We start from the raw sequence: 23262 nt of genomic DNA on the forward strand, positions 1-23262 counted from the left end.
ATTTTTAATTTCAAATGATGAAATACTAGCTTTACAATGAATTCTGTCTTAACCAAATATTCTAAGTTAATTTCCCAGGAATGGGACAAGTTGAGTAGTATGTGTCTTCAGGTATCAAACCCTATGAATAATTTAGCATCAGGTTCTTGGGGGTTTTTTCCTACCAAAAGTGTATAGTCTGAATCTAATTATATGACATCAGATAGATCCAAATTAAGAGACTTGTTACAAAATAACTGGCTTGTGTTCTTCCTAAATGAAATTAGAAATGACTTAGGAACTATTCCAGAGTAAAGAGGTTGAAGTAACTACTGAGGGTGGCACATGATCTTGAACTTAAGTCTCTTGCCAGAAAGGATATTATTGGGATTTGGCAAAGCACAAGGAATCTTTTAGGAGTAAAGGAGAATGGAAAGAGGAAGGGGGGAAGGAGAGAGAAGGATAACATAAATGTTAATATTTGTTAAATCTGAGATATCTGGGAATTCTTTGAACTATTTTTGAAATTTTTCTTCAAGTCTAAAAGTATGTCAAAATAATGATAAAGAATGAAAAGCCAGTGTTTTTAACCAGGCATCCAGTGCCCTCACAACCTGACCCTCCCCTCTAACTTCCTCTCCTGGTGCTCTCACCTATAGGGAAGGAAAATATAATTTTCCCTCTACCCTGAGTTTTTAGCTGGAACCACCCTGCTGTGACCAACAAAGGACAGATTAATATGAAAAAAACAAGCAGAAGATAACCTTTAAACCTCAAGTATACATGGGAGATGTTCTAGGAAAAATGACTAGTTTAGAGTTCTTACCTACAAGATGTCTTCTCAACAGAGAGCGTACATTTTTGGAGAAGTGTCAAGACAGAAGAAGAGGACTCTAGGGAAAGCACAGAAGTATTAGATAAAGACTAGTGAGTAAAGTCAGTTATATAGATTCCACCTGTGTCTTCTGTAGACTGATGGGAGCTGACTTTGTCTTCATGATCAAACTTTGTCCTTTATGGTAGAGAAGGGAAGAGAACACCTATGTCCTTGTCTGTTTATGTCTTGTTTATTAGGCAAATAAGGGAAAGGAAGAGAGCTTTTATTGTAACTGCTGCTTAATTGCCTCCAGTTTAAAGTAATCCCTTTATCAAGGTGGCATATTCCGGTCTCCTACATACCACATTCCAACCATAAACATAACAAGGATTATCATTGCACTTCCTTTTGCTTCTATTCAATTAAATTTCTCATCATCAATGAGAAATTAGCATTTTTAATGCTGTTGTATATTTCATCCTGTTTTGATTGAGTTCAATGGCAATTTTAGTTAGGCATTTTATTTTAAAGCAATACCACAATAATTCGTCTCTTAGACAAAAAGGAAACCTATATGAGTATCAGTATTGGAGAAATAGTTGTATATTTGAATGGACTGTTGGAAGAAAATTAATGGCTTCAAATATACTAAGGTTGCTAGTTTTTTTTTAAACATATTTTTTCCCCCTTTTTGGTACTTTGTTAATTGGATTAAGCAAAATATTGATGAGTAAACCCAACAAGAGGAAGTCAGTTGACCCATAAGTTAGAGGCATTATTATTGTGGCTGGTGTTAGTAACTGACTCTCAGGCCTGAGGAATGCTGGAGGGGGAACCTGATGTATTGCATTTCCTGCTTTCCATGGTGTAAATACTCCCACTGAGGTCTGTTCCAGGATCTGATGTGTTTATTGCTGAATGTAGATTGGGAGGAGGTTCACAGTAGCCCTGTTATATAGTATTTCCACATGTGATAGTTAAGAACATGATAATGGTAACCTATAGAAAATAATTAGCAAGTGATGGGTTTTGAATATTACTTTTGTTTTTAAAATAATTTATTTATAAATTTACAGAACTTGGTTTTTTATTATGACTGTGTTTTATAACTGACTAGGAAATGCCTGAAAGGATGATAACAGACTCCTAAAGGCTAATATGAGCCAGTTCTGTATTCTGCTTTGAGGGCATAAATTTTTAGAGCTGGGAAGTAGCAGGGAGGATTTGAGATTTCAGTTTCCATTTGTTTCTACTACCTTGAAAACTACTTCTCAGAGTCTCCATTCCAACTTACATAATTTAATTGGTAATTATTTGGCATATACCTGAACTCCCATGATAGGTCCTTCAACATTTAAAATGTATGCATTTCATTTGTCCAAATATAAGTGATCTAGCTGAAGGATTTGTCTACTTTACCACTGACCATCCAGATCTCATTGTATCTGTGATTGATGTCTCATGCTTGTTATCATTTACTAATTTAAGCAAGAGTTAAGTTGTTCCTGGTACTTAAAAATTTTCAAACACTGAGATTATACTGTGATGAATGTCTCAAGTGTCAATAGATACCAATTTTGAAGAAATAGGAGATGGACCTTCCAGAAATACATAATGCAGTGTGTATTGAACTAAGGGTTCATAAGTACTGTTTTTTCTAATCCTTCTCTTTATTCTGTGAGTTTCGTACATGTTACTTTAACTCTGAGCATATCCTTCCTCATCTATAAAATAATACAGTCATGTGCCATGTGTAGGTATTTCTGAACCTCAGCATTTCCTGTTGCCTACTGTTTTTATTGTACATTTTCTGTATTTAGGTATGTTCACACACACAAATGTTTAACATTGTGTTAAAGCTGCATGCAGTAATCTGCATAGTAACATACTGTACAGGTTTAGTGCCTCAGAGCAATAGGCTATACCAGCCAGTCTGGTTGTATAGTAGGTTGTAGCACATAAGATTGTGTAAGAACACAACACTGCCATCTTCTCTCATAACATATCTCTCTTGTCATATTTTCCCCCATGAGTTTTTGCAAAAAGTGATGGGCTTATATGCCAAGTGCTCTGCTAAGGGTTTTACCTGTATTTCCTATGAGATAAGTATTATTTCTATTTTACCTAAGTGAAATGTTGAATAACTGGTGTGTTCAAACCCTTTGTTGTTGGAGTCAGAATTTGAAATCAAATATCTGACTGTGTTTGCATTTAACCTCTAGGTCAGGTTATTTTAATTTTTTTTATGTTAACAAGGCTTGTTTTAGTAGAGGTTACCATTGCAAGTATAAACACAGTTTATTAAATTTGACAAGATATAAAAGCTGTATTCGCAAATACTATTAAGACGTAAACTAATTGTTTATGATATAGTAGTAGGAATATACTGGGTTTTATATTTTATTTACATATATAGTTTGCATACTTTTTGTTTTTTTAATAGTAAGTTTTGGCATAGGTATGTGCAATTTTTCTGAAGCAGTGTATTTCCAAAAGTGGATTATATATGTTTAGTGTATAGCCTCCCTTTTCTTCACAAAGGTATTTTAATAAAATGACTTTTTTACATGTAATGACCGATAAGATTATAAATGTGTCTTAAATAGTAGATACCCACCTGCTGTGTTACAAGTACTGAAACAAAAGGGAAAGGATCTGTTGTATATGAAAACAGATTTCAAATTACAGGTCAGGGCAGTATAATGTCATGGCTAAGTGTATGAGTAGGGAAGTCTTTGGCAAAGTATTTGACCATGTTGGACTTTAATTCCTAGTCTACAAAGTGGAGGTAATACAGTAAAGCCTGCATGGTTCATGGATTTACTACATGCAGTTTTGATCAACCTTAGTAAAAAAAAGAAATTCAATAACAATTTTTTTTTAATTTCCATGTGTACATTATGCAGCTCAAATGCTTTTGGGAGACTCTCAGTTCCACATTGTCATTGGTTGTGTTTAAACCGTTATGTGACCTACTGAGTGCTTCTCTATCCTTAATTTTGTGAAAATCTGCCTCCCAAAAAGCAAATGGTGCCAGAAAAGAAAGGTAAACGTTATGATAATCCTCCCAAGCCAAAAAGAACACATGCTGTGCTGAATTTAAGTGATAAAGTATAAATTTTAGACTTGTTGAAAGGTGGACTTATCTTTAGTGGAAGTTGGGTCATGTTATAAGAAAAATGAACCAAACATCTGTACTATTCATAATAAAGAACATGAAACATGATCTAGTTTTTGGTGAGCAATGTTGATGTGTGTAAGAGTAATTTTGAGATACTCCATGTGGTTTCAAGTTATGGATGTTCAGACTGACTATATATACAAAATTTGAGTAATTTTGGAGTATTGAACTGTGGATTCTTGTTTTTCCCTCAACAGTGGTCTCCTTGGAGCTATATACCCATGGATACCAAGGGACTACCCTAACATGGTTTGAGCATTCTTAGTCCCAGAATCCAAAATCTCAAATTCTAGATGTTTGAGTGCAGATATGATAACACAAATGGAAAATTCCCTACTATGAAACTTTGTTGCATGTACAAAATTATTGAAAATATTGCATAAAATTACCTTTAGACTGTATGTATAAGGTACATTTGAAACAAATTATTTTTGTACTTACTGTGTATGTGCAAACATTTCAAAATATCCAAAAAAACTTGGAACCAAACATTTTGGAAAAAGGATACTCATCTGTAGTAACTAACACATAGCATTTTTGAGATATTTAAATAAGATAATGCATGAAAACATTTATTGGCTAGTACCCAGTAAATTTCTTATTAAATATTAGGTGTTACTTTTAATAACAGTGAAGCTAAAAGTACAACAGTTTGATAAGCAGCTGATAATTATAAAAGCTTGATTTGATTATTTACTTTAGTTCTACTTCTTAGAACATAAAGCTGTCTTGGGAAAGGGCATAGTTTTAGCCATCAGAACCCAATTCACTTTGCGAGAGAGACTATCTTAATAAGTCCTCAGAAGTGAACCCTCTTTCTAAAATATGAGAATATGGCCATTTTACATGAACCAAAAGACCTCAGATCTTAGCTGCCCTAACCCTTGTCTCTGATCCTTCCTGGAATAAATCAGTTTCTATACACATACACCATCATAGGTATCATAATGGTTTGAAATTGGACTAGAATATGTAATAAATATCTTAGTAAAATCACTAAATTTGTTAATGGTGTTATCAATTAAAGGCATAAAAAGAGCTTTATCTAGCATTTATATATAAAACCTACCTGAAATTTTCCTTTGCCTTGGTGTAACTTTTCTTAACTAGCAAAGTATTTGTTGTGCTTTATACAACTACTTACTGGGTCAATAACAAAAATATTCACATCAGATGATCACAGAATGCTATTCCCCTTTGACATTCATATACAGTAGTATTTGTTTTGATTTTTTTTTAATTTGAATTTTGTTTATTCCATCTTCTTTTGTCCCTTTAGGCCCTCCTGTCAGTCCTTCGAGAAAGCCATCGTTCAAGAACAGTTTTTAGGAAAGTTGGAGGATTTGTGTACATTACATCCTTGCTCGTTGCTATGGAAAGATCTTTGAGCTTTCCGCCCAAGAATGGCTGGGAGAAAGTGAACCAGAATCAAGTGTTTGAACTTCTCCACACTGTGTTCTGCACATTGACTGCAGCCATGCGCTATGAGCCAGCCAACTCCCATTTCTTCAAAACAGAGATTCAGTATGAGAAGTTGGCAGATGCTGTTCGGTTTCTTGGCTGCTTCTCAGATCTAAGAAAAATAAGCGCCATGAATGTCTTCCCTTCAAACACACAGCCATTTCAGAGACTGCTAGAGGAAGACGTGATCTCAATGGACTCGGTGTCGCCCACACTGCGACACTGCAGTAAACTCTTTATTTATCTCTACAAAGTAGCTACAGATTCGTTTGACAGGTATGGCTCTGCTCTGTCTTCTGATCTACAGGGTGTACTCACTGTGACTTCAACATTAAGATCTGAATTATAAGTTAACCCAAAGGAAGACAAAAATGAATCTTCTTTCCTGTTTGCCTGAGGCGCATGGCTGTATTTGAGAATATTATACTGCCCTGGTCTTAAGCTTTTCAGCATGGAAGCCCATGTATTATTTGTAAGTTCAGGGTCAGTTACTTCTCATCACGCTTTACAGAACAGTTCTTTGGAGTTTCCTTTACTGGTGATAATTACTATTCTCTTTTTTCCTTTTTACTCAAAAAATATTAGTTATTGATACTGGTTTATCAACAGGCGAACATGGCTGTGATGATAAATATTTCATACAGATGGCAGATAGCCTGTTCTTAATGTTTCATAATCCTTAAAAATGATACCTTAAACTTATGAGTAATGGAAATAACGATTCAGGGTGATGCTCAAATCCTCACTACTGATGTAGCGTGAATTTTTGAGTGGAAGATTACCCCTAAGGTGAACCACCTACTTTGCAGGATGCCTGGGTGTAGTCATCTGCCCGTCCCCTATTTAAAAAAAAAAAATGATATAACTTCCTAAGAGACATACCAGTGTCTTGAACCACCAAGTTCAAGAACCTATCAGAGTCACTTAGTCATTTAATAGACAAGTATTTAATAAAACCCTGCTGCATGCCAAATCATTATACAGGAAGTTATTGCGGATTCTACTCTGTACAGACTACCATGATCCTTGCTATCCTTCAGCTGGTATAGAAACATAAGCAATTACAATGTACTATAACAAATTTTATGTTGGGAAAATCTAGGTTCTAATGAGAAAGGAGAGCCACTTTCCTTAAATCACTTTTCATTGCTTCAACTGTGGGGTTTTTTTTTCCCCAAAATTCCCACTTTGAAAATAATTCAAGAGTAGTCAGGCTGCGAATTTGTGTTTTGAACACTATCACTTTTAACAGTTTGTGTAGTTTTCTTTCATAAAATAAATGAACTGTTTCTATATTGTATCTATAAATAGACCAAGTAGCCAGAGCTTTTAGTAGATTTTGTACACTTTGCCATGGACTATCTACTAAGATATTTCTTGCTTTTAAACATTATTTCTTAGTTTTTAATAGTTAGATTTGAAAATCCAGATATTGTAAGAAAGAAAATGCATACCTATTATTAATTGACAGGCAACATGGAATTGCACAGGATTGAAGGAGTAAGCTGTGTAAATTTGTGTGATCAGATTCAACTTCTTTTCTCTTGTTTTCTATTTATCCTAGTTAGTGTACCTCTTTTTTAATTTGCATCGTCAAAAACAGGTTCTACAGCACTATGTTTAACAAACGTGTTAAGTGTTAACTTTAATAGAATAAGCATCTGCCTTAAGCATGCTTTTCTGTTTCATTCAGTGCATGTGTTATAGTCTCGTTCCTTGTTCCTGCTGAATATGGAGGATGGTCCTTATTAAACTTTGACTGGCATTTCTTGTGAAACTAACCAGCTGCCAACCTGTTGTTCTCTCCTCCTAACCTCTCTCAAACACCCTGTTTTGTTGTCTATAGTCGTGCAGAACAGATCCCTCCTTGCCTGACAAGTGAGTCTTCTCTCCCCTCTCCTTGGGGAACACCAGCTTTGTCCAGGAAAAGGTACTGATCTTATAAGAGAAGTCAATCTTGATTTGTGCAGATATTGTTCTATGCTTACTCTTGTGTTGATGTGGTGACTGTGCCTTCTAACTGAGTCAGGTTTTGTTTTTGGTTTTTTTTTTTCTTTTGCCTTTCTATTTGTTTTCTAAAAAAAATTTGTTAGGTTTTTAAAATATTAATTTTCTTGAAAATAAAGTGTGTTTGTTCTATGAAGCTATGAAAGACATGCAGAATTTTTCATTCATCTCTTATTTAGTCCAAACTGCACACTTTATTTTTAGAGCAAGCAAATCTTTTTTAAAAATAAGCTAGAAATAGGACTTAATGCCTCTTTTAGTATATTGCTTTTCAGTTTTTCTTTTTATTTTAAATGTTGTTAGGATCATTCATTGATTTTTTTACTGTTATTCCAAAGTGAACTTTGTAGCACTAGGAGAAAATGTGCATATTCTCAATCAAATTTAACCAGTTGAAATAGGATGCTGTAATAAAGACTTGTCAAGGCCAAACTTAGTAAAAGTGCAGAAAAAGCCCAACCCCAGTTCTTAGTTTCATCTGTTCCATGTAAATCTGTAAGCTGATGAATATAAAGTTTATCAATTTAAAAAAACAGCTGTTGATTGACAGAAGTATAGTTATAAAATGCATTCAGGATTCCATTTGCAGCCTGCACTTAGTGATCAGTCTATGCAGTTGGCACCCAGTATTCTCTCTCCCTCCCTTCCTTCTTCATTTCTTTCTTTCTTTCCTTCTCCTTCCCTCCCTTCCTTCCTTTTCCTTTTTATGGTGTTGGGAATCAAACCAGGGCTTTGCACATGCCAGCTAAGTGTTCCACCACTGAGCCACACCCCTAAGCCTCTTTGTTTTCTTTTAAAGTGCTTATCTTAATTAAAAAAACTATAAAGTAGGTAAATTTGAGTTGGCTTAGGTTTCTGTTGCTAAAATGAATGAGGTAAAAGAGATTTGCATTTGAAGATCTGTGAATGCTCATGGTCCCAAAGAACTTCTGAATTTTAGAGAGATAATTCAATTGCAAAATAGTTGAAATTACTATGAATCACAATTTTAAAATATAGTGATCATACCATAAATGATACAAGGCCTAAAAATGGCCATGTTCCAAAACATTTAGTCCTTTATGTGTGTAACCCAAACCCACCAGATAGAAATTCACAGATTAAAGGAACACATTTCTTCTAAAAGCCCATCAGAAGTTCTGTTATTTAAATGATTATTGAGCAATGGAAGACAACATTTTTTTCTTTGCACAGTTATTTATGGCCTTAAGTCAGAAGCATGTTTCATCGTTTGCAGTGACTTAAGGAAAACTGTTGCTGAAGCAGCAGATCTAATATAGTGAGTCCTAATCCTTGTGCGCTCTCTGTCAGTCTTACAAATTGATGTTACCCCAAGAATGGATATTCATTCATGCTAAGAAGATCAGTGTTGCTATTTTCGTTTTTGTTTCAAGCACTGCTAGAAATTAAAAACATGCTAGGCAAGTGCTCTACCACTGAGCTACATCCCCAGCCCCAGCGTTGACATTTCCAGATTTCTATTCTAATCAGGTTATATACAGTTTGCTTAGTAATAAGAATTGTAACCAAGTAAATAATACAGTGTTTTTAACTTCACAAATTCAAATATAGTCCCTTTTAAAATTATAATTTTAGTCATACTATTTCTAGAACTTCTCCAAAACGTTCATCAGCTCATGGGTTGTTTGTTTTTTTGTTTTGTTTTGTTTTGTTTTTGCAATACATGTTGGTTTTGTTGGCAAAAGGAAAAACTAGTGTTGGGAGTGTGTTTTTATTATTTGTGGAGCATTCAGATGCTATGGAAGTTTTATACTTGTGTTATTTGCCAGACATATAAAATCCTGGAGATTCTGTAATTACTTTTAAAATTGGGAAAAGAATTAGGTAAACTCAAAGTTGGAAAAATAAAACACGTTCATTATTTATTACTGAGGAGAAGTAGCAGAACATACTACATAGCCAAATAATGCTCAGAGTTAGTTAGAAGAATGGAAAACAAAATATAAAATAAAACTGTACAAAGCAGATCTGCCATAGAGAAAGGGTTGCATGTGCTTACACACTTGATAATAAAGCAAAGCAGACACAAATATTTAACTATTGTTCCTAAAAGAAGCAAATGGAGTCTGAAGTACATATAAGAATTTAGATTGGAATAGTAAATACCAATTTCTATAATTTTTCAAATTAACTACAACATAAAAATTAAAATGTCATTTTGTCCTCTTTGCAAATGGATAAGTATTACTTGTGAATTAGCTATTTAATAAGCTTACCATAACTCATAAATTTAAATAATGGTAGTACCTGTGGTGATAATCCTATTAAGAATTAATGCTGTATAAAACCTGTTATAGTACACCTAATTTTAGTTAATAAATATCATATTTTAGGTTTTACCAATGTTTACAGTATTTTTATAGTTTGAAATCCATGTAATTCCTTTATGAGAATTTTGTTTTCTTACATGAGATTTTTAAAGTTCACTACTATAATAATTACATGTAAGGAGTGTGTTTTCCAAAGATACAAAGATGTCTTCCTAGTATGGCCATAATTTATGTTCAACTGTCGATTAAATCTGTTAATTTAGCAAGAATATTGGAAGGAAGGCTTGTAGATAAAATACATAGTTAGAATCTATGTTTTTTCTCAAATTTTGGTAGCTGTTTGTTTGTAATGAAAATACCTTTTAAGAAATTTCAGGATTCACTGGTTGGAGATCCCTGTTACAATATAGAAGAATTATGAATCTTTTTAAAAATATTTTTTAAAAGGGTGGTTCAAAATAGGAGGAGGATACCTGTTAGTAATAAGCATTTAGAAATCTCTTTGTCAATAAGTTTAGAAATTAAATTTTTCTTAATGAAAACCAGCAAAGTACAGCTGGGAAAACATGAATGGGTGAGGAAGTACTGACTTTAAATCAACCAGGATTGGCCTTGTGCTTTTTATGAGTGAAACTAAATACTTTCCTAGAATCTCCATGAGAAAGAACGGTACTGTTTTTGCAAACATGGCAGCACCAATGCTTTGGCACTAAATCACTGATGCGCAGCGTCTGTTTCCCAAGCTGCTCTTATGCCAGAGCTGAAACCACACTGCTCTCAGTGGCAGAGCTCAGCATCAGGCAGATCATGCTAAGAACAGCTATTGGAAGAACGAGCTCCCATAGGCTGCAGCCATGAGCAACTGTTTCGCAGTGCCAAGATGCAAAATGTGCAAATTCATGAATTGTAGATGAATGTCGTATGAAATAGAGAAGAGCATGGATAAAAAGAAATGTACGTGTTCAGAACATGGCTCAAGTTTCTAACTCATAGGAATCTGTTGTGTAAAATATGCTTTCCACGTTTTTAAAAATTGTGATAAGCCAGGTGCTTGCGGCTCACACCTATAATTCTAACTACTTTGAAAGCTGAGATCGGGAGGATCGTGGTTTGAGGCCAGCCCAGGCAAAAAGAAAAGCTTGCAAGGCCCCATCTCAGTGGAAAAAAAAAGCTGGATGTAGTTGCTTGCATGTCATCCCACCAACAGCAGGAAGAGTTAAAATAGGATGATTGGCAAAAAGCAAGACACTATCCCCAAAATAACCATAGCAAAAAGGAGTGGAGGTGAGGCTCAAGCAGTAGAGTGCCTGCCTAACAAGCAAGAAGCCTGGAGTTCAAATCCATAGTACCACCAAAAAAAGAAAGTGATGAATATTTTCAGTGATGTTGGGGATAGACACAAAAGGTGAATGTAGTTCTGAAGGAAAACTTTCGTGATATTTGATAAACTTACTCTCAGGTGGCTAAGATTCTGAGCCAACACTGACTTAGTTGTCCCAGTTACAGAGTCAACCACTTTGCTCTTGTTTCTTCCTGATTATGTTGCCCATCAGCTGAGGAAAGATTGAAAACACATAGGCAGTTTCAAAAGCAAACAATCTCACTGAGAGGATAAATTTAATTGATCTATTGTCAGGTATTTTCTGAATTGTCACCTTCCTAGAGCTTTGGATCACTGCTCTTTACATCCTCTGCAACAGGTGCCATTCTTTAACAAAACAGCTCAAGTAATAAATGGTAAAGACACATAAGTGTCAAGAATTGATAGTTAAATTGTCTATATGTGACTCAATGAGAGTTGGTAATTTTAATAACATTACTGTATGTGTTTTTATAATCCATCCCTGAATTGCAAGACCTTTTGCATATCAGTGAATAAAAGTAACAGAAGAAGAAGATTAACAGACACTGTGTTTGTAATTAAATTCTAAATAGCCCTTCTTTTTTATAGGCATGCATATCATTCTGTTTCAACTCCCCCTGTTTACCCTGCAAAAAATGTTACTGACCTAAAACTTCATGTGACAACTTCACCACTCCAGAGTTCCGATGCTGTCATCATCCATCCTGGGGCAATGCTGGCCATGTTGGACCTTCTGGCCTCTGTAGGGTCAGTGGCACAGCCAGAAGTAAGCTTGATTATGACAGTTCCTTCCCTTCTGTAATGAGTAAAAGGGAAAGTGGGTTTTCATAAGCATAGGGGTTGGGGAAGAAGGAAAATGATACAGAATTTGTTATATAACTCGTACTGAAATAGGTAAAGGAAAAAACAGGACTTCTCTCTTTAATTCTTACCTTCAGGATAAGTGGTATATATATAATGTGTGTGTGTGTGTGTGTGTGTGTGTGTGTGTGTCTGTGTTTTAGAATGCAGTTAATTTGTTATAAATGCAACGCAGATGGTTACTTCTGATGCTAGAATAATTCTGTTTCCCTTTGCAAATATTGCTCAGTAGTGGAAATTGTTAATTAGTAATACAGAAAGGAAAACGGCTGGAGATACTACATTGATGCTATTTATTTGTTTTGACTTGTACTCAAATTTTAGGGTGAATTGGAGTTTGCCTAGATATTTTTGTTAAAGTGTTGTGTGACCTCAAAAGCCTAAAGCATCACAAATGTAAATGGTAAACCTTCATTTAAGCATGTAGAGACTTCCTATTAAAAGTTTTGCTTCATGTGGAAAGAGTTGTCATTTCTATCACTAAGTATGTCCTTGTTGACTTTAGCATGCTTTGGACCTTCAACTTGCTGTGGCAAATATTTTACAATCCCTGGTGCACACAGAAAGAAACCAGCAAGTCATGTGTGAAGCCGGCCTTCACGCGCGACTGCTACAGAGGTGCAGCGCTGCTCTGGCTGACGAGGACCACGCTCTGCACCCACCTCTCCAGCGGATGTTTGAACGCCTGGCCTCTCAGGCCTTGGAACCCATGGTGCTGAGGTCAGTAAGGTCTTTTTCGTGTTCAGATAGGCCACAGTTAGTAATGGCAGTTTTAGAGTCTTGATGATTCAAGAGTTCTTGCTTTAAAGTACATATATTCAGTTGTCTGTGGGCAAAACCAAAATGCACAACACACTTGAAACAAAACACTTAGAAACAAGTCTGTTTATTAGTAAACAGCATTTCTTTTCTTTTGGCATTTCTTCCACTTAATCTAGCAATACAATTTTCTGTTAGAAAATAAAATCCCATATACTATAGAACTTACGTATAGTATAGGGCTTATATTGATTTTATATTTAAGATTTTTTTGTTTGTAAGAAGTTGTTAAAAATGCTTTTTAAACTTATTTTATTTTGAAATAATGATGTATTTTAGTAAGAAGTAATACAGATCAGAAAGGTTCCTTGTCTGCCTCACCGGCTTCCTCCAACACGTTATATAAGTGTAGTGAAATATCAAAACCAGGAAATTAATATTAGTATGATATATCCATGTATGCATTTAATTCTCTCTTATTGGATCCATAGGTAGATTTTTTTTTTTTTTCGAAGCATGGTCTTGGGTCAAGCCCAGTCTGGCCTTGAACTCTGGCTCCTCTTGCCTCATTCTCCCAAGTGCTGGGATTACAGGCATGTGCCACCATGCTTGGCTCATGTGTAGATTTATGTAATCACCACACAATCCAAGATGTCACAAATATCTCCCTAGTGTTACTCTTTCATACCCACTCCCTTATCTTCCACCATCTCAACCTCTGGGACGTGAAATCATGCACCATGGGACCTTTTAAGATTGGCATTTTTCACTTACCATATTCTCCTGGTAGGCATACAAGTTGTTATGTGTATCAATAGTTTGTTCATTTATATTGCTGAATAATATTCTATGGTATAGATGTACAACAGTCTGTGAATCATTCAAGAATTTATTTTTTCATTCCTGCAAGTGCTGGTGATTGAACACAGGGCCCTGTGAATACTAAGCAAGCACTGTACCAACCACCGAGCTACATCCCTTGTCCAAGAAAAATATTATTTTGTAATAACCTTTTTCTTTTTTATTTTGGTGATGGTACTGGGGTTTGAACTCATGGCCTTGCACTTGCTAGGCAAGTGCTCTGCCACCTTACCAAATAACAATTACTACATAATTAGATAAAATTGTGATGAAAATCACCCATTTTGACATGCTCAGTTCTCATAATGAATGAAGTCTCCAAAAGAAAAGTTAAGTAATCGTATAAGGTCCCTGCTACTTATAAGCCATAGATTACATTCTGCTTGTATATAATGTTCTATGTGTATAACTGGCTAAAGGAACCTCACTTTTTTAAACCTTTTTGTGTGTGTGAATTGAAAAAACAGATGTATTCCATTTTTTTCACAATCCCATAAGTGAAGGATATGAAATAATCCTATTATGTGCAATTGTATAATTTGTTCTATCCGTATGTCACATTCCAAGAGGACATGGATCTTACTCTTTTGAGTGCTTGGAATAAGTGCAGAAGGAGCTTATTTTTGTAAAGATTATAGATATGGAATATTCTTTATCCATTGCTATCATTTCCTGCTCTACAAGATGCAAATTATCCAGATTTGGAACCCCTGCACTAGGCACTGGGGAAACATTGGTAAACAGAAAAAGGAAGGATCATAGTCTCAAAATGTGTAGTCTAGAAATGAATATAGTCATATAAGCAGGAAATTAAAATACTCTATATTAAGTTCTGTAATAACAGTGTTACAGTGTTTATATAAGAGCAGTTTACCCAGACTTTTAGGGAGGGTGTCTCAGAGGAGGCTTTGTGGAGGAAATAACATTTTACGAAAAAAAAAAAAAAAAAGCGGGGAATAGAACATTCTCAGCAATGAGAATGTCAAATGTGAGGTCCAGAGTCAGGAAGGAGTGCAGGATTATCAGGGAATAAGAAGAATTAAGCCTGCCTTGCATGGAATTCATGATCAAAAGAAGTAAGGTTAGAAACTAACATAGAAATCACCTCAGGTGTGGTGCTCACTGTATGCTAAGTCACTTGTAGTAACAGACAGACATTGCAGTCTTAGGGAAAAGAATGACCTGAATACATGTTAATTTTGAAAGATGCTAAATGAATAGATTGAGTTGGGAAAAGACTGGAGTCAGAAAAAGAAATTAAGGTTCCAATACAAAAGTAGTGTGGTTGGTTTGGGTGGAATTAGCAGAAATAGAGAAAAGGCAAATTTGAGATATTTTTAGGGAGTGGAATCATCAGGATTTTCTGATGTGGAAAGCCAAAAGAAATCAAAGTACACTTCAGTGAAATGCAAAACATAAAAGTTCTAGACTTGGATAGAGGTGATGAGTTTGGTTTTAAATATACTGGATTTGGACCACTTACGAACATCTAAAAAACATGAATTTTGAAAGTTACATAGTAGATATATAGGTATATTGTGACTAAAATATGAAACATTCTGTCTTGTTTTATAATGAATTTTTTCTTTTTTATTTTTTACTTAACTCCTACTTTCTTATGTGTTGGTTTCTGAATTATATAATTTTTTCCATCAAGGAATAATTTTGCTTTCTCTTTTTTTTAGGGAGTTTTTGCGTTTGGCAAGTCCTTTAAATTGTGGTGCCTGGGACAAAAAACTGCTAAAACAATATAGGGTCCACAAACCAAGTTCATTGAGTTATGAACCAGAGATGAGAAGTAAGTTGACTTTTGACATTTCCATTGGTGGTTTGTTTTATTAATGAAAATCATGCAAGGGATGAGTTTATAAAAGAAAAGAAGGAAAGGTTTTGCTGTTTGTTATGTAAGCAGAGACACACACAGGTCAGTTATTGTGAGTAAGGTGGGGAAGGAGTGACTTTGATGGTACAAGGGAAATTATAAGGTGTGAGGGTCAGTCTTACTCGTTGGTATGGAAAAAGGAATACCTTTCTCAGAGGAGCTGTAATTTTTTTGCCCTTGCTGCTTGGACCAGAGTGGTTTTTTTAGATAATTACCAGGCTGGGGATTTGCAAGACAGCTGCTACAGGAAGACCTATAGAACAAGAAATTAGAAATACTGACAAAAATAAAGTTATACACCAAGGAATGTAGGCCCAAGAGGGAAAATAGTGAATTCCAAGTGACTTCTGAAGTGGAGTGGGGGTGACACTCACTGGAACAAAGATGATCCTACAACTAGAAGGGAGTGTCAGGTGGGTTGCTCATGTGGACATGGACACTGACATCCTCCTGCACTCCTTTGTGCATGTTTAGAGGGAATGAAATGTTTTCCCCATTATATTTGTGATGGATTCCTGGGAATATGAAATAGTTTGTTTATAATTTGTCTTTTCGTTCTTGAAATTGTTATCATTTGTATACATGTAGGAATCCTGAAATCAGCAACTTTTTGGTCACGTATTTATTCCAATAGTTCTAAGGGAAGAAATAAAAATGGGGAGGAAATGTGGGAAGCAAGTTGCTGCTGTTTAACTCTGATACGTTTTCATAAGAAAGAAGACCTGTTTTCCTTCTGTTGTAATACATCTAGAATATTTTGCTTTCTTCACAAAGAAAAACAATAAAAGTTAGTTTTGTGAAATAACAGTATAACCTGGTTTATAAACCATCCACAGAGGTTTATAATTGAATTATATTGTAACAGTGGCTTCAGTGGTCATTATTCGTGGTTTATATTTTTACTTACACTTTAGTTTCCAACATTTCTGCAATGTGCACATTACCTTAGTATTAAGTTTTAAAGAAAACACAGCTACTTCAACTTAAAAAGGAACATAAACATTAAAACTGGATAACCTTGGGATTTGAAAAGAAGATTATTATACACTGAAATTAAAGTGTTGTATTTAAAAATAAACCAGTCTATAAATTAATCTTAAATTTCTACATTATATTTTTTCCCAAGAGATTTTCTGTGCCTTATTTTCTGTGCCTTACAGATAGCATGATCACTTCTGTGGAAGGCCTGGGTTCTGATAATGTTTTTAGCTTACATGAAGATAACCATTATCGAATAAGCAAAAGCCTGGTGAAATCTGCAGAAGGAAGTACTGTGCCCTTGACCAGGGTGAAGTGCTTGGTCTCCATGACAACCCCACATGACATCAGACTTCATGGGTCATCAGTTACTCCAGCTTTTGTTGAATTTGATACATCCCTTGAAGGGTTTGGGTAAGGAAATTGCAAGTTAGCTAAGCATTACTCTATTATTTTATGTCTCACACTTGCCTTTGCAAACTGGTCTTTGGTTTTAAATGTATCTGATTAAAATATAGTATGCTATATACATACCACATGTATTCAAATGATTTCAGTTCTTTGTGCATGCTACTTTAAGATTTCTACATTTAATTTTTTAGATTGTTTGCTATATTAAATAAACCAATATAATAGAGAAGTGAGTAATCTAAAGCCCTTGGGTCAAATCTGCTATCGTTAGTAAAGTTTTTGTAAACTTACCTAGGTATGGTGGTACACACCTATAATCAAGCTTGAGGTTGAGGCAGTAGTGTCATGAGTTCTGGGCCAGCCTGGGCTACATAATGAGACCCTGTCTCAGATAATCAAAAAGAAGAAAAAAAAAATGTAACTCTTACTGCTTTGTGAGTGCAGTTTTATTGGAACACAGCTTTACTCATTCCTGTTCTATGGCTGTTTTGGTGCCTAATACATCAGAGTTGTGTAATTTGATAGAGAACTGAATGACTTGTAGAGCATAAAATACTTAAAATCTGGCCAACTCCTGATATAGTAAATATAAATATATACATTATATATACATTAAAACTAGATTAAAAGCTCTATGAGATTTTATTATCATTCTGTCCCTCACATTACTTAGGATAATATCTTAACACATTATAAAGATTCAGTGACTGCTGATGAGAAAATGAATTTAAGTGGTTGAAGAGGCTGCAGCAGCAGAAGCAGCAATGAAGAATCTGTTGGAAACCTACAATTTTGTGATGTACACCAACCTCAAGATAGACAGGCACAAATGCTAATAGTGCTAAAAAAATAGCTACAGTATAAAGTTCATATGGTTTTGTTACCATCTTTGTTTTCAGGTAGATAGGATTCAGCACAAATTCATTACTATTACTCTATTTTCACGAATAGCTAGATCTATTAGCTATTAGAATGCTGACAGATTATTTATGTGTGTACTAGTCATAGGATTCCTATGTTGTTCTAACTCCTAGCTGCATTTTTAAGAAGATTGTTGTGAGTCATCATCAAATAAGGGATGTTTGGGAACAGTCATAAAGAATTAGATTAGTAGTAAGAGGAGAGGGCTGGTAGAGAGGGGCGTAAGGGTGATAGTTCTGTGGTGCTGAAGTGGTTCTGACGTTTATGTATTTGCGTAGGAGAGATTGAACTCAGGACCATGCACTTCAGCACTGTGCCTCCTCAGACACTCCCCCAGTCCTTTTGTTATTTAGTTAGTTTTTCAGCCAGGATCTTAGGCTAACTTGTCCAAACTGACTTTGAACTGTAATTCTCATGCCTCTGACTCCCGCCAGCATGCCCAGCTTGTTTTTGAGATAGCATCTCACTCACTTTGCCTAGGTCAGCCTCCAGTCATAATCATCCTACTTCTGTCCTCCAATTAGCTGGAATTACAGGCGTGAACCACCACACCCAGCACTGTTCTAATGTTTTGATTGGAGTTACATGTTTATTCATTTTGCTTGTGCAAATTATACCTTAATATTTTAAAAATTTAAAGTTGAAATGGTACTGTTACTGAGTTTTAAAGAATATCATTTGGTACTCACATAATTAAAAGACAAAAGGGCTTTGCTTATCATCTCGATGCATTCCATGACTTTTACCTCTAGATACCATTTTATATTGACAACTTTTCCCTGCGAGGTGTCCTTACTGCTGAGAAGAAGCGGTTGCTCTCTAATACTTGTCGTCTTTTTCAGCTGCCTGTTTCTGCCCAGTTTGGCCCCTCATAACGCCCCTAGCAATAATGCCGTCACGACAGGTCTTACCGATGGGGCTGTGGTCAGTGGCATTGGTTCTGGTAAATATTTCCTTCTGCTTTTCTTTTTGTAGCAGATACTTTTATTTAGAGTTCGGGTGCTTTTATTTACCTCTTTTCTGTGTAAGTGTGAGCTAACATAAACTCTTTCATCACTACTGTTCCCTTTTTCTTTAGGTGAAAGATTCTTCCCGCCTCCATCTGGCTTAAGCTACTCTAGCTGGTTTTGCATTGAACACTTTAGTTCTCCTCCAGGTAGCCATCCAGTCCGACTCCTTACTGTTGTACGCCGAGCAAATTCATCTGAACAGCATTACGTGTGCCTTGCCGTAGTTCTGTCGGCAAAAGACCGAGCTTTGATTGTTTCTACTAAAGAGGAACTTCTCCAAAATTATGGTTAGTATTTATCTTTTTCTGTTTCCTTCTTTTGATTAAGATGTCATTTTATTATTCAGTGAAGGTCCAAATGATAATCTTTTCCAACCTAAATTGGTATAACAGAGTAGGTTATATAAAGTCTTGAATATTGTTTACCAATAAACTTTAAGGTATTTTCAAAAGAGTCTTAAAAAATAGTGGAGAGCCCATGGGCTGGTCGGTCACGCCTATAATCCTAGCTACTTGGGAAGCTGAAATTAGGAGGATTGTGGTTCGAGGACAGCCTACACAAATAATTGGGGAGACCCCATCTCCAAAATAACCATAGCAGATTGGATAGAGATGTGGCTCAAACAGTAGAGCACCTACTTTGGAAGCACAAATGCCAGAGTTCAAACTGCAGTCCCACAAAAACAAAACAAAACAAAACAATGCAGAGAAAACCTCCAATGAGGACCCATTTCCTCTTGCCATGAATCAGGCTTTTGCTAGGAAAGCAGCTTGCTTTTTTGACATATTTGGTAAAGATTATCATTGACTATGAATTCTGCTTAAGTAAGTAATATCACTGAGTACCTGCTTACCATATATGCTACACTGTGTTAAACACAGTAGCATTTTAATTACTTTAATACTTTTCATCAACTTAATACATACAATTTCATAATCCTAATGCCCTCTAACCTGCCATTACCTTATGTTGTTTTACAATATAATTTTAGTCAAGGCATTCAGGAGATCTTCCTAAGTGAGAAAAACTAAAAAGTAAAATAATAACACATTGGTTGGCATGTGGTTAGTATTCAATAAACAGTAATTGAATATGAATGTTAGCTTTTCAGTTAGATTGTAAGGTTTATTATTTTAGTATTCTTCCTGATACCTAGCTCAGAGCTAAGTCTCAAAGTACTTAGTACTTTAAAATTCTCACCTGAGGGGTGGAGATACATAGCTCAGTGGCCGGAGCAAAGCCCTGGGCTTGATCCATAACACTGCAACAATAAACAAACAAAGTTCTCATTGTCACACTTTGTTTGCCCTTTAGTGGCATTTGGTCCTGTTGACCTCTTCCTCCTCAGTAAAGCTGTCTCCAGCCTTGCATCCTGGATCTCTCAGAGTGTTCTCTCACCGTTCCTCTGGCTTCCCTTTCACAGTTTCCTTCTATAGCTTTCTCTTCATCCTTCTCAAAATTAGTATTCTTTTACATTTCATCTTTGGTCTTTGTACTCAATCTGTTCTTTATAAGAAAAACAATTAACACTTTGTGTTGGTTTTAGGTCTTTTTGTCCAACAACAAAATAGAACTTTTCATCTGTGTCCCAAGCTTGGTCTTCGTATTTCCATCTGCAAATTAGACATCTCCATATGAATTATCTCCCTATATACATTTCTGTTTCTAACATTTCTTCTTTATATAACCCGCCCCTCCTACTTTCCTGTCTTCATAGATGACACCCCCACTGCCAGTTAATTTAGCCAGCTAGAAATCTTATTTCAACCTTGAAAGTACCACTCCTTCCACTAAGTCTTATTATATTATAACATTTTAATATTCCTTGATTCATCCCTTCTTTCCTGTGTCCACTGTCATAGCACTTTTATAATATTCTTTATGTATTATCTTGACTTTCTAGACTTTAGTTCTTTATTTTGTATTTGTCTATCTACTCTACTAGAGCTATAATCCTCCCACAAACAAGATTATTCTCTTTATGCCTTTTTTTTTTTTTTTTTTTTTTGGTAGTACTGAGGTTTGAACTCAGGGCCCCACACTTGTTTGGCAGGTACTTTACCACTTGAGCCACTCCACCAGCCTAAGATTACCATCTTCCTAAAATCACTGCAGTCCTGCCACCTGAAACAGTGCCTTGTATATATTGGGCATGAAAACATTAATTTAAATATATAAATATATGAATGAGAAGATGTGGAGATGACCTGAGAAGAAAAGTGAATAATAATGGAGAATTTGGAGAGTGGATAATATTTAATAGAAAGCTAAGGATTAGAACTGGAGATGAAACTATTGGTAAACTTAAGAAAGTATTTTCTAGCTCTGTATCACTTTCACTAAACATAACCTGCAGAACTGCTTTAGTCCATCAATGATTACAAATTGCAGTAGCATATATGTTAGTATTTATAGGACCCATCCCCTCATAATGCCTTGGAAATTAAGAGTTTAATTGGCTTAGTAACTTAGTGCTGGAAATGTCTTAGTTCAAACCTAAGTCAAAGTGAAACACTCACAAAAATTTTATAAGTAATATATTTAGTCCTTGAGAAGATTTACAGTCTATTAACAAGGAAAGGGAAATAGGATTGTTCCTTATTTCACCTATGTGTCTTTCCTTGTATGTGCTGGGAATGGTTAAACCCAGGACTTCAGGATGCTCTGCATATGCTCAGTAACTGAGCTACACCCAGCCCCCATGTATTTATCTTTTTTTTTTTTAATATCTAATGGTCTATAACTTTCAAGGCTTTTCATCCTACTTTTTATTTTATTCAATTCTGTTCCTGTTTTAACTTACCTTATCAATAAGACATTTTAAGATTCCAAAAGTCGAAATTAGTATTTCATTTGTAGTTCCTCCTTCGTATAATTTAAACTTTCCTTTCAGATATATTTCCTTTATGTCCTTGTATTGAAAAATAGTTGGTCTGCTTCAAGTTACACGATGAAATAAGTTTTTAACATCTGCTGCCCTGCCCCTTTGGAAATATTTAGATAAGGTAGGGCTGGAGATGGAGCTCAGGGGTACAACATGTACTTAGCACATTTAAGGGCCTGGGTTTGAACTCCACCACCAGCAAAAATTAAAACAAATTAACATTAAAATTAAGTTAATATGAGCCCATTATTTCTTATCATGATCTATCAACATACTGGGTAGCAGAGAGAAGCCATACTAGAGTTAGGAAGTGATTGTACAATGTTAAGAGTTCAGATTATATTCATGTATGTGGAACAGAGTTGTCTGGTGAAACAAGAACTTGCATTAGCAAATACCTTGCACCATGTATCACCACTTCCTTACTACCAGCTATTGACAGTAAGGGTTCTAGGCAGTACAACCTGAACTAGCAACAGATAGCTTGTATCACTGAGCATAGCCTATAGCAGGAATAAGATTTGTTTTCTTGTGTCTCTTTATCCCACTTTGTAATCAAATGCAAGTCAAAGAGTTACAATACATTTTTGTTGGCTATAAGTAAAATATTGTACAATAGAACACTGGAGCTTATCCATCTTGCTTGACTAACATTGTATACTGGTTGATTAGTACCTGCCCATTTCTTCCTCCCTTCAGCCCTTGGCAATTATTTATTACTATGTTCTTTTTCTTCTATGAGTTTGACTATTTTAGAAACCTCATGTAAATGCAAGCGGGCAGTATTTACCTTTCTATGGATGACTTATTTCACTTAGCATAAGGCCCAGAAGGTTCATCCATATTGTCACATATTACAGATTTTCCTTTTTTAATGCTAAATAGTATTCAATGTATGTATTTACCACATTTTCTTTATCCATTCATCTGTTGATAGGAGTAGTAATATAATATCTCTTTGAGATTGTAATTTCAATTCTTCTGAAAGTATTCAGATATGGAATTGCTGAGTTATATGGTAGCTCTAGTTTCAATTTGTTGAGGAAACTCCATAGTGTACTTTTTATTTGTTTTTGTTTTATTCTTTTTGTTTGTTTTATTTTTTAATAATTATTTTTAATATTTATTAAACTGTTTTTATTAACATACATTAACAGTACAAGGGGGTTTCATTGCAATTATTCCATACATGCATAAAGTATACTTTGAACAAGTCTACCCTCCTGCTATATTCCCTTAACCATTCTCCCATCCCCATTTTCAAAGTGTTTGGAAGGTGTTGTTATGTTGTCTTCATAAATAATGCATATATATACACATATGTGTGTGTGTGTATAGACACAATTCCATCCTCTTCACCCTCCTCCTAATTCCCCCACACGTAGTGCCCCCTTTTACATTCAAGGCCCATTATTGATTTTATTGCTCTTGTAATCGACGTTTTATTCGGGGGGGACAGAGTCTTGCTGTGTAACCTAGGCTGGCCTCAACTGAAGATCCTCCTGCCTCAGCCTCCCAAGTGCTGGGATCACAGGCATGTGCCAGCACCACTGGCTCTTCCAAACTGTTTTCTTTGGCAGCTGCACTATTTTGCAT

General features: G+C 35.4%; 1 protein-coding gene and 1 non-coding gene across 10 annotated transcripts in view; both read left to right on the top strand.

The window, feature by feature from the left end:
- Wdfy3 (WD repeat and FYVE domain containing 3) overlaps positions 1–23262 on the top strand; it is a 268012-nt gene that overhangs the window by 142226 nt on the left and 102524 nt on the right. For 7 of the 9 annotated variants that reach the window (XM_074041845.1, XM_074041849.1, XM_074041846.1 and 4 more), the window contains 8 exons: positions 5257–5714; positions 7285–7368; positions 11688–11865; positions 12466–12680; positions 15266–15378; positions 16623–16854; positions 18615–18715; positions 18851–19069. In XM_074041845.1, coding sequence (XP_073897946.1) covers positions 5257–5714; positions 7285–7368; positions 11688–11865; positions 12466–12680; positions 15266–15378; positions 16623–16854; positions 18615–18715; positions 18851–19069 — 1600 coding nt within the window. The remainder of the gene's footprint in view (positions 1–5256; positions 5715–7284; positions 7369–11687; positions 11866–12465; positions 12681–15265; positions 15379–16622; positions 16855–18614; positions 18716–18850; positions 19070–23262) is intronic. The other 2 variants (XM_074041850.1, XM_074041854.1) reach the window with 1 other exon arrangement.
- Positions 6127–6273, top strand: LOC141411098 (U12 minor spliceosomal RNA). The gene has a single exon (XR_012435942.1). It is a non-coding gene; the product is annotated as a U12 minor spliceosomal RNA (small nuclear RNA).

The sequence above is a fragment of the Castor canadensis genome, chromosome 9 (assembly GCF_047511655.1).
Source record: "Castor canadensis chromosome 9, mCasCan1.hap1v2, whole genome shotgun sequence".
Lineage (NCBI taxonomy): Eukaryota > Metazoa > Chordata > Mammalia > Rodentia > Castoridae > Castor > Castor canadensis.